Here is a 14,991-nt window from a genome sequence, read left to right on the forward strand (position 1 = left end):
AGTAATAAAATGTTTAAAAAAATACCTCTAATATATTATAAAAATGTCTTAGGTGTGTTCTGTCAGCTTTTCATACAAAAAGACCCAATTCAGTATCTGCCATTCTCTGGGCAGATCTCTGATCCCAAACTCTACTCTGCTATTCAAGTAACCTCATTTACACTGGAGGCCATTCCTTGATCAAGAAGGAGCATATATAATTCTTGGGCATTTGAGTTACTACAACCAATAATCAGGTAAAAACAAACAAAAATGTAAGTGTGACTTCTACTTAATAAACAGTTGCAATGTAACTGAGACAAGATCAGTGTGGAATTTTCCTTTTTACACCAATTTCTTTTATACCAGTTCTGTACAAAAAGTACAAGTATGATGCTTCATTTTTTATTTCCCCTTTCCTCCCGCCCCACCCTTAGTGATGGTTGTATCCATCTGAGCATTTTTGAGCACATGACCATAAATAAGTCTTAAAACAGAAAAGAGGAATTCTTGTCTAAACAGTAACAGAAGGGGATTAGCTGCAAGGATAGCATAACTGTTGTGCAGTAATAGAAGCTGCCCAGATCCTCTTGGTGGATAATGCATAGAAGACTTAGAATTATGGAACAGTTGACCCACAACCACCTTTTCCCATCCCCTGACCCCAAACCCCTATACCCCCCACCCCACCCCATTAATAGTGTTAACAAAAGCTTAATCTTCCAGTTTTAAAGTGCAAATGATTTGGGTATGACTGCTGTTGCAACAGGTCTGAGGAGAAAAAAATGAAGTCCTTTCTATGTAATGTTTTCAAGAATATAAAAGATGAGTTCCATGACGACGGGGCCCTCACTGAGCTGGCAAGCCCCTCCATGGATCACCGGCACCAGAGCGCTGTCCAGATCATTCATGTACTGCGAGGGAAGGGGCTGTCCATTGCTCCCTGCTTGATAGCCAACCTACAGCACAGAGAGGAGAGGACAGGTTACTGGGCAGAGATTATCTCTACTGAGGGCTGAGGGCCATGGAGCTGACCAGGAAGAGGTTCTTGGCCATGGGTTAAACATATGGCAGTGAACATAGAGATTTTCTCTCTCTCTTTCCTGAATTGTCATTTATAATCCTGTCATTTATTCATCCTAACCCTGCATTTTGGTAGCTGTGAGACCTTGGGCAAGTCACTTGACCTATTACTAAGTTTCCAGAAGGTGGAGCATCAGAAATAATACCTGAACCTTTGGTTGTAAAAATTAAAATAAGGAATATGCTAAGTACATTCCTGACATAGCACGAAGGGAATATTTGTTTTTCCATCTTTCCCTTCATCCACGCACTATTATCTGAGAATTATAAACACAGGGATCCAAAGATGCATAAAACAGTCCCCTACACACAAAAGGCTCTCTCTCATTTACTAGAAAACTGCTCATTCTTTAATTGTTTATGTAAGGTTAATTCTCTATCCCTACTGATTATCAGTACCATTCAAGAAAGGACATGATATTTCATTTGTATTGCTTTGATATATGTAGTACAGCATTGGCAAAATAAATAAATAAATAAATGAGCTAGACACATAGCCTTTCACACCATTTTTCCTGATAATGACTCTGTGCTAGGGACCAGTTTCTCCCTGTATGTGGACAGGGTACTCTGGTAGTAGAAGTGATGGAGCTGAAAGTCCACACCCATTTTCTAAATGACTTAAAGCTAAAGGATTAAGGGAAAAGAAGAGTCTAGCAATTAGCATCAAAGCAGGACCACTGGCATCCAAAATCCAAAAGAAATATACAGAGATTAGCATGCTATGCCACAGGAGAGAGACACTCGGACAAGGAACTAGAGGTGGGAGAAGCTATGACTGGATTACCAAGAACAAACAAAACTGTCAAGAAAGACAGGAAGGGAAGCCTGGCAGTAGGAAACCCAAGGTGTCAAATATTAATGGGGAAAGTCCTATTCATTAATTAGCATGAACATACTGACAGTAAGAAAGACCTTACTTAGGAGTGGGCAGCTGCATAGTAAACAGTCTGCTTCAGTCAGACCTGCCTTCTAAGGGAACGCAGAATGATTCCTGATAGGTGTGACTGACGAGTCACAAAGGCTAGTAGAAATGCCATTCAGCAGGGTGGCAAGTCCTCACACACATTTCCCCTCAATACCCCACACTAAGAAGACCAACTCCTTGGAAGACATTCAGATGCACTAGCGAAGGTTCAAACGGATCAAAGAGTCTGACCAAACAAAGCATCTATGTATGTTACTAACAGAGGAAAGGTCAGATTATATCATCTGGTCAGGCCAGAAGGGCAGGAGAAGTATTTTCTCTAGGTTGACTCAATGAGAAAATTCATATATCAGAAATGTAGACATTGTCTAAGGCCAGCTTCCAAAACTGCTGAAGACCTTCTTACCTGATCTGAATCGAGTGTCACACGCAGTCCCAATTTAGTCATTCCATCTTCCTTCAGGAGCTTCAGGTGGGGGCAGAGAGCAAGGCAAAAAGCCTTGGCAACATGCTCTGTCAATCTACTATGATCTGCAGGATCACTTAGGCAATTATGCTGGTCATCATTTTCTAGAAAAAACACCTGTCCCCCAAACAAAAAGAATATTTTAACCTTGCACCCAGGAGATTTTGGAAGAAACAGGTAGATTAGCTCAGGTGTATAAGCACCCTGATTCCCCCCAAAATGCAATAAGACCTGATGGGAAAAGAACACCCTAAAGTCTTTGGGCTAAGGAAATGATGAAAATGAGTGGGAGACAGGAGACCTGTGCTCTGGCCTCTAATTTGCTAGTAAACAGTAGTAGGCAGTCACAAAATCATGCAGCCTACTCTAAGCTTGTTTTCTCATTGCAAAATGGGATGTGTAGCTTGACTACCTTTCTAGGTTACTGGGAATCAAAAATGAGAGAATGGAGGTCAAACTACTTTGTAAGATATAAAGAATTTTACATGTTCCAGCTTACTCCTAAAAACAAGTCAAAGCAAAAATATTACAAAAGATGCAGCTAAAATCACTCAGTCACATATGAACTGAGTCGACCATGAAGGAGGAGCCATTGGAACAACAGCTCGAGAACTGGACCTTCAGATTCTAGCCTTTGTGCTGTCAGTGAGCAGCTGTGTGAACACGGATGATTCATTTAACCCCTCTTGGACTAACTTTCCAGTCTGTAAAATGAAAAACTAGAAGGAACTAAAATATATAAACTTATAAAGCTGAAAGGAATCCTAGAGATCTTATAATTCAATCCTTTATTTTAAAGATGAGGATAAATGATGCTCTAAAGAAAGTGAGAGATTAGGATCTTCCTGTGAAAATATGACTTCATGCTATGAGCCAATCTTAGAGAAAAATTTTCTGATATCTGTATAATATGTACACAAACAGGTCCCTGCCCTGTTCATCTCACTCCCAAGTTAGCCTTTAATGCAGCTTCCCATTCTCTGCAGTAAATGGCTTTCAAGTTAAGGCATAACCTAATATATTGGAAAACAGTTTAGGAGCTGACCAGATTTGGGGTTGAATGAGGACCCTGTTGTTGCTTACTCACCTTGTAATTCTGGACAAGTTACTTAGTCTCCGAGCTTTAATTTTCTAATTGGCAAAATAAGATTTTGTGATTTTTAAAAATAGACTGTGTTATATAATTCCAGCTGTATGGCAGGTACCCAATATAGATCCTAACTGCAGCAAAACTGACCAGACTTTCTGAAAAAATACCACAAAGGCAGCATTATATCATTCAAGGATCTATCCTTTTTATTCCAATTCAAACAAATCTCTAAAAGCTAGTTCACAGAAAGGAGGATATATCAGACTGCTGCAGGCTGCACTTGGTGGCATATCCTCCTTGTGAGCTGAAGTAGATGAGAGGGAGTTGAGCAGATTTATTTTTATCTTCCAGAATCTGACCAAGATGTGGCTCTCAGACTCATCCCCAAAATGTGTCAAGGATGCTGTTGGGGATGAACCATGCTCCTTGCAAAAAGCATGCTTAGGTATCAACTCTTGGTCCTGTGGGTGTGACCCCATTTGTAAACAGAGTTTTTGAAGATGTTACCAGTTAAAGTGAGCCCAAACTGAATGAAAAAACATGGGTCTTAATCCAATATTCCTGTAGTCCTTACAAATAAAAGGAATTAGGCATGAAAGAAGAATCCAGAGGGAGCAAACAAACTAGAATTCAATAGAACCCAGAGGAGAAAGGAGAACAACCCACCACGTGCATTAACAAGTGACAGAGAAACCAAAAAACGCCAAAGATTGTTGACCAGCAAGAAAATACTGACCCAGTGAAGAAGGAAGTCTTTTAGCCTCTAGAAACCATGAGCCAATAAACTCCTGTTAAGTCAACCCTTTGTATGGAATTTTAGGAGACGGGAAACTAAAACAGACACCAAATTTCATTTCTTTACCTCTGTCCATCTGATGACTTTTCCATTTGCTTTATACTCTGATCCATGGAATATCTTCACACTTGTTATAGACTCCATGGACTTCCCATCTATAGGGCTTATGACACTAAAATAGAGACAAAAGAAAGAGATAGAAGCAGGTCTTGAAGTCAGAGGGATCATTTTCCTTTTTAAATGTTGCTGCAAATTCCAGGTATAACTAACTATATTAGATGTCTTGTTAACTGCATCTGTACAACATATCACAGCAAGAAGGAGCCACTGAACTGTTAAACAAATTGAAAAAAATTTGGATTTTATTGACTAGATTTCAAAATAGAAAGATTTCAACTAGAGAGATGAAAGAAATTGATCGGGAAAGGACAAAGGTAAATCAGAATACATGGTAAAGGATGATATGGTCTGTATTTTAAAACCAACTCCTGTGTGAGACCAAAGGAAGAGATGTTTATTTGGTGCAAAATTTATATTTTTGGTGCCATATTATCTAATTTAACTCATATGGTCAGTTTATTGAAGTACCATAATTATATGGAATCTTGAATAGGGAGTGAGTGATACCTTGTTGGTTTGTACAGGTTAGTGTGATGTTCCAGTATATTACAGAGTAATCTGGGCAGAGAATAAAAAAGTATTTGCAAGGTCCCCTTGAGGGACTGGGGAAAAAGGAGGAAATATTAAACTTCCCCATCAGGTGAGTTAAAAAAAAAAAAACCAAAAAGGATAAAAATAAACAATATGGGGAGATAAAGGGTAAAAACTGGGTAGATTGAAATATTGTGGATCAATGAGAGGGAAGTGTAAAGGATATGGGATGTATGAGTTCTTTTCTTTTTATTTCTTTTTCGGGAGTGATGTAAATGTCCGAAAAATGATCGTGGGGAAGAACATAAAATTACGATAATATTGTGAGCCACTGATCGTATAACATGGTTGGACTGTATGTGTATGGATATTTCTCAATAAGTATATATTTTTTAAAAACTTTCCCATCTGGAGAATTCCTGATATTCTTGCAAGCAGGTGGGACAACCAATTCATAGGCAGAGCCCTTGATCGTGGGGCTTGCCCCTATGAAACTTATTCTTTCAAAGGAGAAGCTAAGCCTACTTATAATTATGGCTACGAGTCACCCCCAGAGAACTTCTTTTGTTGCTGAGGTATGGCCTCTCTTGCTAAGCCAACTCAGCAGGTGAACTCACGGCCCTACCCCTACGTGGGATATGACTACCAGGGGTGTAAATCTCCCCAAAACATGGGACAGAAATCCCAGGCTAAACTGGACCTGGTATAATGGGATTGAGAAGGCCTTCTTGACCAAAACGGGGAAGAGAGAAATGAGACAAAGTAAAGTCTCAGTAGCTGAGAGATTTCAAACAGATTCGAGAGGTTATCCTGGAGGTTATTCTTATGCATTATATGGATATCCCTTTTTAGTTTATGGTGTACTAGAGTGGCTAGAGGGAAATACCTGAAACTGCTGAACTGAATTCCAGTAGCCTTGATTCTTTCTTTTTTTCATACCATACCCCCTCCCTTCCTCCTCACTGATCACCAGCATTTCACTTTAAATTTATTTTAACATTTCTTCCCCCTATTATTCCATATGTTTTATACGTCTGTTGATTAGATAAAAGGAGCATCAGACACAAGGTTTTCACAATCACACAGTCACATTGTGAAAGCTATATCATTATACAATCATCTTCAAGAAACATGGCTCCAGTAGCCTTGATTCTTGAAGATGAATGTATAACTATATAGCTTTTACAATGTGACTGTGTGATTGTGAAAACCTTGTGGCTGAATGGCTCCCTTTATCCAGGGTATGGACAGGTGAGTAAAAAATTAAGGATAATAAGTAAATAAATAGCAGGGGGATAAGGGGTAAAAAAAAAAAAGGAGGGGGTAGATTGCAATACTAATGGTCAAAGAGAGGAAGTGGTAAGGGGTATGGGATGCATATTCTTATTTATTTTTCTGGAGTGATGAAATGATCATGGTGATGGATACAAAACTATGTGATGATACTGTGAGCCAGTGATTGTATACTTTGGATGGACTATAAGGTGCATGAAGACATCTCAATAAAACTATTTAAAAATAAAATAAAATATAATGATATAGCTTTCACAATGTGACTGTGTGATTGTGAAAACCTTGTGTCTGATGCTCCTTTTATCTACCTTGTCAACAGACAAGTAGAACATATGGAATAAAAATAAATAATAGGGGGAACAAATGCTAAAATAAATTTAGTTTGAAATGCTAGTGATCAATGAAAGCGAGGGTTAAGGGGTATGGTATGTATAATCTTTTTTTTCTGTTTTCGTTTTATTTCTTTTTCTGAATAGATGCAAATGTTTCAAGAAATGATCATGATGATGAATGTGCAACTATGTGATGATATTGTGAATTACTGATTATATATGTAGAATGAAATGATCACATGTTAATGTTTTAGTTCATTTGTTGTTAATTTTTTTTAATTAAAAAAAAAAGTTACCACCCACAATTGGGTGGGTCATGTTTCCAAGGAAATAATAAAAAAGATTCCACCCCAAAATAAAATAAAACAAAATAAAAAATAGAAAAAAAAACCCCAAATGCTGGTTTGGGACCACAGTTAAGAAAACCTTTTTTTTAAATTTTTATTAATAAAACCAATCAACATACAATATGAACATTCTTTTTTTATCACATGGTTGCATATTCATCATCATGATCATTTCTTAGAACATCTGCATCAATTCAGAAAAAGAAATAAAAAGAAAAGACAAAAAAATTTATACATACCTTACCCCTTACCCCTCCCTTTCATTGATCATTAGCATTTCAAACTAAATTTACTTTAACATTTGTTACCCCTATTATTTATTTATTTTTAATCCATACATAAGAAAACCTTTTATTCAAAGATAATAAAGCTGTAAAGATCTGTAGCCTATAACTGCTAAAAAATTCATGTCAAATTTAAATGAAGCTTTAAGAGATCATGTAATATACCATGATTCTCAAACCTGTTGACACATTAAAATGATCTGGTGAAGAAGGAAAGTTGGAGGTTAAAACATGGGAATGTGTAACAAAGTGAATCTTAGGTGACCATGTCTTTGAGTAACTGTACAAATTTAAAAAGTTATTTCATGAAGTAGAACAAATGAACGACACTATTACAAGGCGATAATAATGGAAGGGTTACAGGAAAAATGTACCTACTGGAAATTATGAACCACAGTTAACAGTAATATCTTAATATTCTTTCATGAATAGTAACAAATGTACCACATCAATACTATGGGTCAATAATAGAGGGGAATTGGGGCATTGAAGAATTTAGGTTTCCTTTTTTCTTTTTGTTTTTCTGGGGTGATGCAAATGTTCTAAAAATGATCATGTGATCAATATAAAACCATGTGATGATATGTGAGCCACTGATTGTACACCATGTATGGACTGTATGTATGTGTGTGAAGATCTGTCAATAAAAATATATCTTTTTAAAGAAGGTTTTATGAGGGAGAGGGCAGTTTGTAGCTGTTAGAAATGTATACATCACTTTCTGGTACAGGCATGGGGGCTAGTGACTGCAGTGCTGAGCCGAAGCCATGGCCAGTAAAGTGGTAGCAATCGGACCACTGCAGTGACCATTGCAGCTGTAGGATTTGTAGGCCATTATGTTTTGCAAGCCATGAGGCATATAGAGCCTCAAGTTAAACAAGTTTTTCAAAATCTTCCAAATCCACCTTCAGTGGTGGTAGGTTTGAGCCCAAAATGACAAAATGGCAAGCAGCATTAATACTAGGTGTATACCCAACTGCCAAAAAAGGAAAAATAAGAGATGCTCATTGACAAATTATGCTCTTAAATCACCCAAAGGAGGATCTCCATATTTAGCAGCCAACATCAATAAAGCTAAAGATTAAGTTCATGTTAGTTTATATATATGATTACCAATTTCTTATAATGAAATGCCTCAAAGCTGTAATTTTAAGAAAAAACAATGAGGGAGAATTTTAAATATTCATAGATAAACAGAAGCTGAGAAAGTTCATTAACAAGAAACTGCCCTACAAAATACTAAACGGAGTTCTGTAGGCTGAAATGAAAAACAAAGGAAAGAGATGCTTGGAAGGGAGTGTAGAAATGAAGATAATTAGTAAGGGTAACTAAAAGGTAAAAAGAGAGACAAAAACAAGATATGACATAAACAAAGCAAAAGGATAAAATTTGAAGTACAGCCTTTACAGAAATAACATTGACTAATAATGGATTAAATACCCCAATCAAAAGAAAAAGTTAGCAGAATGGATTAAAAAATATGACCAATCTATATGCTGTTTACAAGAGACTCACCCTAGACCCAAGGACAAAAACAGGTTCGAAGTAAAAGGTTGGAAAAAGATATTCCATACAAATAGTACCCTAAAAAAGAGCTGGGGGAGCCATACTCGTAACAGACAAAATAGATTTTAAATGCAAAACTGTTAAAAGAGATAAAGAAGGACATTATGTATTAAAAAAAGGGGTAATTCACCGAGAAGAAATAAACAAACATAAACCTAACTAGACTGTCACAAAATAGATAAGGCACACACTGGCAAAACTGATGCCTCTACAATAATACTTGGTGACTTCATATACCACTCTCATTCATCAATAGAACACCTAGACAAAAGATCAATAAGGAAACAGAGAACTTGAATAAATAAACTAGACCTGACAGACATATACAAAAGAATGCACCTCAAAACAACTGGATATACATTCTTCTCAAGTGTTCATGGGTCATTCTCAAACACGGACCACATGTTGCGTCACAAAATAGGTCTCAATAAATTTTAAAAGACTGAAATTATATGAAGCACTGTCTCTGATCATAAAGAATGAAGCTGGAAATCAATAATAGGTGGAGAACTGAAAAACTCATAAATATATGAACGTTAAACAACATACTATTAAATAGAAAGTAGATCAAAGAAGGAACTGTAAATATCAGTAGATATCTCGAGATGAATGAAAACTAGGCCACAACATATGAAAACTTATGAGATACAGTGAAGGCAGTGCTCAGAGAGAAATTTATAGTCCTAAACACCTACATTAAAAAGGAAGAAGCAGCTAAAATCAAAGATCTAACTGCACGTCAGGAGAAACTAGAAAAAGAACAGCAAACTAAACCCAAAGCAAACAAGAACAAAGAAATAACAAAGATTAGAGCTGAAATAAATGAAGTTAACAATAAGAAAAAAACAATAAAACCAAATGTTGGTTTTTAGAGATCAATAAAATTGACAAACTCTTACCTAGATTGATAAAGAAGACAGAAAATGCACATAAAAAAACAAAAATGGGGGAGGGGCATTACTACTGACCCCACAGGAATAAAAAAGATCATAAGAGGATACTATGAACTGTACAGCAACAAATTAGTTGACAACTTAGATGAAATGGACACTTTCCTAGAAATACATGAACAATCTTCATTGACTCTAGAAGAAATAGAAGACTTCAACAGCCAACTACAAGTAAAGAAACTGAATCAGTCATCAAAAACATATCAACAGGGTGGGTAATGGTGCCTTAGTGGCAGAGTTCTCTCCTGCCATGCCGGAGACCTGGGTTTGACTCCCAGTGCCTGCCCATGTTAAAAAAAATACGTATCAACAAAGAAAAGTCCAGGACCAGAAGATTTCATAGGTGAATTCTACCAATTATTCCAAGAAAAATTAATACCAATCATACTCAAACTCTTCAAAAAAACTGAATCGGGAACACTACTTAACTCATTCTAGGAAGCCAACATCACCCAAATACTGAAGCCAAGTACTAACAGAAAAGAAAACTATAGACCAATCTCTCTAAAGAATAAAAATGCAAAAGTCCTCATCAAAATGCTTGCAAATTGCATCCAACAACATGTGAAAAGTATTACACACCATGATCAAACGGATTTTCTTCCAGGTAGAAAGGGTGGTTCAACACAAGAAAATCAATTAATATAACATACAACCTTAATAAATTGAAAGGGAAAAATCAAATGAGTATATCAAATGATGCAGAAAAGACATATGACAAAATTCAGCACCCTTTCTTGAAAAAAAATAGAAATAGAAGAAAAATTCCTCAACATGATGAAGGCATATATGAAAAATCCACAACTAATATTGTACTCAATGAAAGTCTAAAAGCTTTCCCTCTAAGATTGAGAACAAGACAAGGATGCCCCATCACCACTGTTGTTCAACATTATACTGGAAGTTCTAGCCAGAGCAATTAGACAAGAAAAAGAAATAAAAGGCATTCAAATTGAAAAGAAAGAAGTAAATCTTTCATTACTTGCAGATGACATAATCCTATATTTAGAAAGTACCAAGTAATCTACAACAAAGCTACTAAAACTAATAAATGAGTTCAGCAAAGTGGCGGGATACAAGATCAACATACAAAAATCAGCAGTTTCTATACACTAGTAATGAGCATTGAGGGGAGAAAATCAAGAGAAAAAAATCCATTTATAATAGCATCTAAAAGAATTAAATATCTAGGAATAAATGTAACCAAGGATTTAAAGGACCTGAATTCAGAATACCCAAGTAAATGGGATTGGAAGGCTAAATGTCATTAAGATTTCAATTCTACCCAAATTGATTTACAGAATCAACACAGTCCCAATCAAAATTCCAATGGCCTACTTTGAGAAAAATGGAAAAGCCAATTATCAGATTTATTCAGAAGGGTAAAGGACCTTGGACAGCCAAAAACATCTTGAAAAAAGGAAAACAAAGTTGGAGGACTCGTATTTCTTGACTTCAAAACATATTAGAAAGCTACAGCAGTCAAAACAGTATGGTACAGGCATAAAGATAGGCATATTGATCCATAGAACAAAACTGAAAGTTCAGAAATAGACCTGCACATTTATGGTCAACTAATCTTTTTTTTCTTTTTTTTTTTTTTTGGTATGCTGTATGGCAGGGTCACATTTCATTCTTTTTCCATGTGAGTATCCCATTATTGCAGCATCATTTGTTGAATTTTTTGTTTGTTTGTTTTTGTTGGTTTCTTTGTTGGGGAAATGCATGGGCTGGGAATTGAAGCCAGGTCTCCCACATGGCAAGTGAGAATTCTACCAGTGAACTATCCTTGCACCCCCAGGTCAATGAATTTTGACAAGGCTGCCAAGTCCTCTCAACTGGGACAGAACTGTCTCTTCACAAAATGGTACTCAGAGAACTGGATATCCATATCCAAAAGAATGAAAGAGGACCTCTATCTCACACCTTACACAAAAATTAACTCGAAAAGGCTCAAAGTCTTAAATATAAGAACCCAAACTGTAAAACTCCTAAAAGAAAATGTAGGGAAACATCTTCAAGACCTTGTGGTAGCAATGTGACTGTGTGATTGTGAAAACCTTGTGTCTGATGCTCCTTTTATCTACTTTATCAACAGATGAGTAAAACATATGGAATAAAGATGAATAATAGGGGGAACAAATGTTAAAATAAATTTAGAGTGAAATGCTGGTGATCAGTGAGGGGGAGGGGTGGGGGGTATAGTATGTATGAATTTTTTTCTGTTTTCTTTTTATTTCTTTTTCTGAATAGATGCAAATGTTCCAAGAAATGATCATGATGATTAATATGTAACTATGTGATGATATTGTGAATTACTGATTATATATGTAGAATGGAATGATCAAAAGTTACAAATATTTGTGTTTGTGTTTGGTGTTTTTTTGGTATTTTTTTTAAAAATAAAAAATTAATTAAAAAAAAGATTCATTCAGCTATAGCTTATAGGTATTTCAATTTCAAGAGACACGTTGTTTAATACCAAATATTTTAAATTTGTATTTTTATATGCTTAATATTTGCACTTAAAATGACCTCCAAGGATTTGGGTGTCTGCATAGAAACGTAGATAATTAATAGGAATATATTGATATATTACCAAGAAGTGGAAATACTACTGTGCGGGAAAACTAAATTATCCAAGGCCTTGATTGGATATCCATCTTATTTTTCTCCTTGGAGATGTAAGTGGGCATTTTTTATAAGTCTTGGAATATTCCTTTTGAAAAGATACATATTTTTCTATTCTTTTCTGACTTTCAGAGTAGCCTTCTTGAGAGTGATAAATTCTTGCTGTTTTCTGTTATGTATCCATTTCCGTTTCCTTCTGAGGGGACAGAACCTGGTGTCCTAGCTCCCTACCTTTCTTGATAACAGTGTTTATATATGACTTGGGGAATCAGAATCATTTTTTCCTCATGGTTATATTTACTATTTACCTTCTGAATGAGTCTTTCATTAAGATAGGTGCTGTAAAAAGATATAGACAGAGAGTTCCAATATTTCTTTCTAGAAATTTCTAGTTGATCTAGGTCTGAAGCACAAAGCTTTGGAAAAAACATTAATATAGGTTCAAAAACTCATATTTAGAAATCCAAGCAATTTAATTGGGTTGTACCTGCTACATTTAAAGCAACTGATAGCCAAGGTTATTTTCTTTTGATGTTTCAACCACTGCATTTTTATTTTGGCATATTTATAGTTAACTATAATTTTATCAAAGATAAAATATAACTAATGACAACTGAACACTGAATTACACATAAATTATTCTTGAACACGGTTTCATTAAAAATTCCTCAAAGAAGTATTATGTAAAAATTATTAAAAGTCAATATCATGAGCCATATTAGCATATAAACATTTAGGGCTTTTTTAAAAATTAAACCTAAGTTTACTGTTGGAACAAAATTAAAATGTTAATAAAAGATTGTATTTTGAATAAAAGAAGGGAGCTGTGCTTGTTTGGGTCTATTATGTATCCCAGAAAAGCCATGTATTAATCCTGACCCAATCTTCTGGGGGCAGCTGTTTCTTTTAATCCTAATTCAATTGTAGGGCAGAAACTTTTGATTAGATTATATCCAGGGAGATGTGACATGCCCAATTGTTTGTGTGACCTTTGATTAGATGGAACTGAGACTCCACCCATTCCAGGTGGGTCTTGATTAGTTTACTGGAGTCCTTTAAAATAGGAAACGATTTGGAGAGAGTTAGAAATGACAGAGCCAATAGAGAAAGAGAGAGAGCTGACACAGATGCGGACAACTGGAGAACAGAGACATAGAGGTTTGGAGATGCTTGGAGTCTGCAGATGTTGCCATGAGATGTTAAGCAAGCCAGAACCTGGAGACAGCCACGGGAAGCCAAGACATGAAAGCCAACCCTGGAGAAGCAAAGCAAGGAACCCCACAGGAACAGACGCTGAAAGCAATTGAACACGGGACCAGCAAGAGACCAATGTGCCTTCTCAGTTGACAGAAGTGTTCCAGACGTATTGGCCTTTCTTGAATTAAGGTATATTTTCAAGGATGCCTTAGTTTCAATATTTTTATAGGTTTAGAACTGTAAGTGCATCTTATTAAATTCCTCTTTTAAAAGCCAAAAAAAAGATCTTGTAGTAGGCAGTGGTTTCTTAGACCCTTATGCCCAATGCACAAGTAATGAAAGAAAAAATAGATAAATGGGATCCCTCAAATTTGAAAACCTTTGTGCTTCAAAGGACTTTATCAAAAAGGTGAAAAGGCAGCAAAAAAAAAAATGGGAGAAAATACTTGAAATAAGGATTTAATATCCAAAACATAAAGAAATCCTTAATAATAATAAAAAGGCAAATAGCTCAATTAAAAATGGGCAAGACTTGAATAGATAGCTCTGTAAGGAAGAATGGCCCAAAAGCACATGAAAAGATGCTCATCATTGGCTATTAGGGAAATGCCAATCAAAACCACAATGTGATTTCATTTCACACCTACTAGAAGGGCTACTATTAACAAACCTAAAAGTACAAGTGCTGGAGAGGATATGGAGAAACAGGAACACTTATTCACTGCTTGTGGAAATGTAGAATGGTGCAGCTTCTGTGGCAGATGGTTTGATGGTTCCCAGGAAGCTAAGTATAAACTGGTATATGATCCAGCAATCCCACTACTAGGTATATACCTAGAAGAACTGAAAGCAGGGATGCAAACAGAATTCGCACACCAATGTTCATAGTGGCATTATTCAAAATTGCCAAAAAATGGAACCAACCCAAGTGTCAATCAACAGATGAATGGATAACAAAATGTGGTATACACATACAGTGGGATATTATACAGCTTTAAGAAAAAATGAAGTCCTGATGCATATGAAATCATGGATGAACCATGAGGACTTTATGTTGAGTGAAATAAGCCAGACACAAAAGGACAAATTTTGTATGCACTCACTAAAATGAACTAAATATAATGAGCAAATTCATGGAGTTAATAACTAGAATACGGATTACCAGAAAATAGAATGAGGGTAGAGAATGGGGAGTTGATGTTTAATTTGTGCAAGCTAATTTTTAATTAGGTTGACTGTAAATATTTAGAAATATATAAAGGTGATGATAGCACAGAATCGTGAGTGTAATTAACAGCAGTGAATTGTGTTGTGATTGTGGTCAAAAGGGGGAAGTATAGGGTTATATATGTCACTAGAAGGAAAGATAGAGGATGAAACATGGGACTGTATAACATA

General features: G+C 35.9%; 1 protein-coding gene and 1 pseudogene across 2 annotated transcripts in view; one reads left to right on the forward strand and one right to left on the reverse strand.

Moving 5' to 3' along the window:
• Positions 1–662: 662 nt before the first annotated feature.
• The window catches only part of ZFYVE9 (zinc finger FYVE-type containing 9), a 270,755-nt gene continuing 256,426 nt past the window's right edge, over positions 663–14,991 (reverse strand). For both annotated transcript variants that reach the window (XM_077149656.1, XM_077149655.1), the window contains 3 exons: positions 4,409–4,514; positions 2,397–2,573; positions 663–938 (listed from right to left, as the gene is read on the reverse strand). In XM_077149656.1, coding sequence (XP_077005771.1) covers positions 777–938; positions 2,397–2,573; positions 4,409–4,514 — 445 coding nt within the window. In that variant the 3' untranslated portion in view covers positions 663–776. The remainder of the gene's footprint in view (positions 939–2,396; positions 2,574–4,408; positions 4,515–14,991) is intronic.
• Positions 8,017–8,412, forward strand: LOC143674238 (mitochondrial import inner membrane translocase subunit TIM14 pseudogene; annotated as a pseudogene).

The sequence above is a fragment of the Tamandua tetradactyla genome, chromosome 2 (genome assembly GCF_023851605.1).
Source record: "Tamandua tetradactyla isolate mTamTet1 chromosome 2, mTamTet1.pri, whole genome shotgun sequence".
In the NCBI taxonomy this organism is placed as follows: domain Eukaryota; kingdom Metazoa; phylum Chordata; class Mammalia; order Pilosa; family Myrmecophagidae; genus Tamandua; species Tamandua tetradactyla.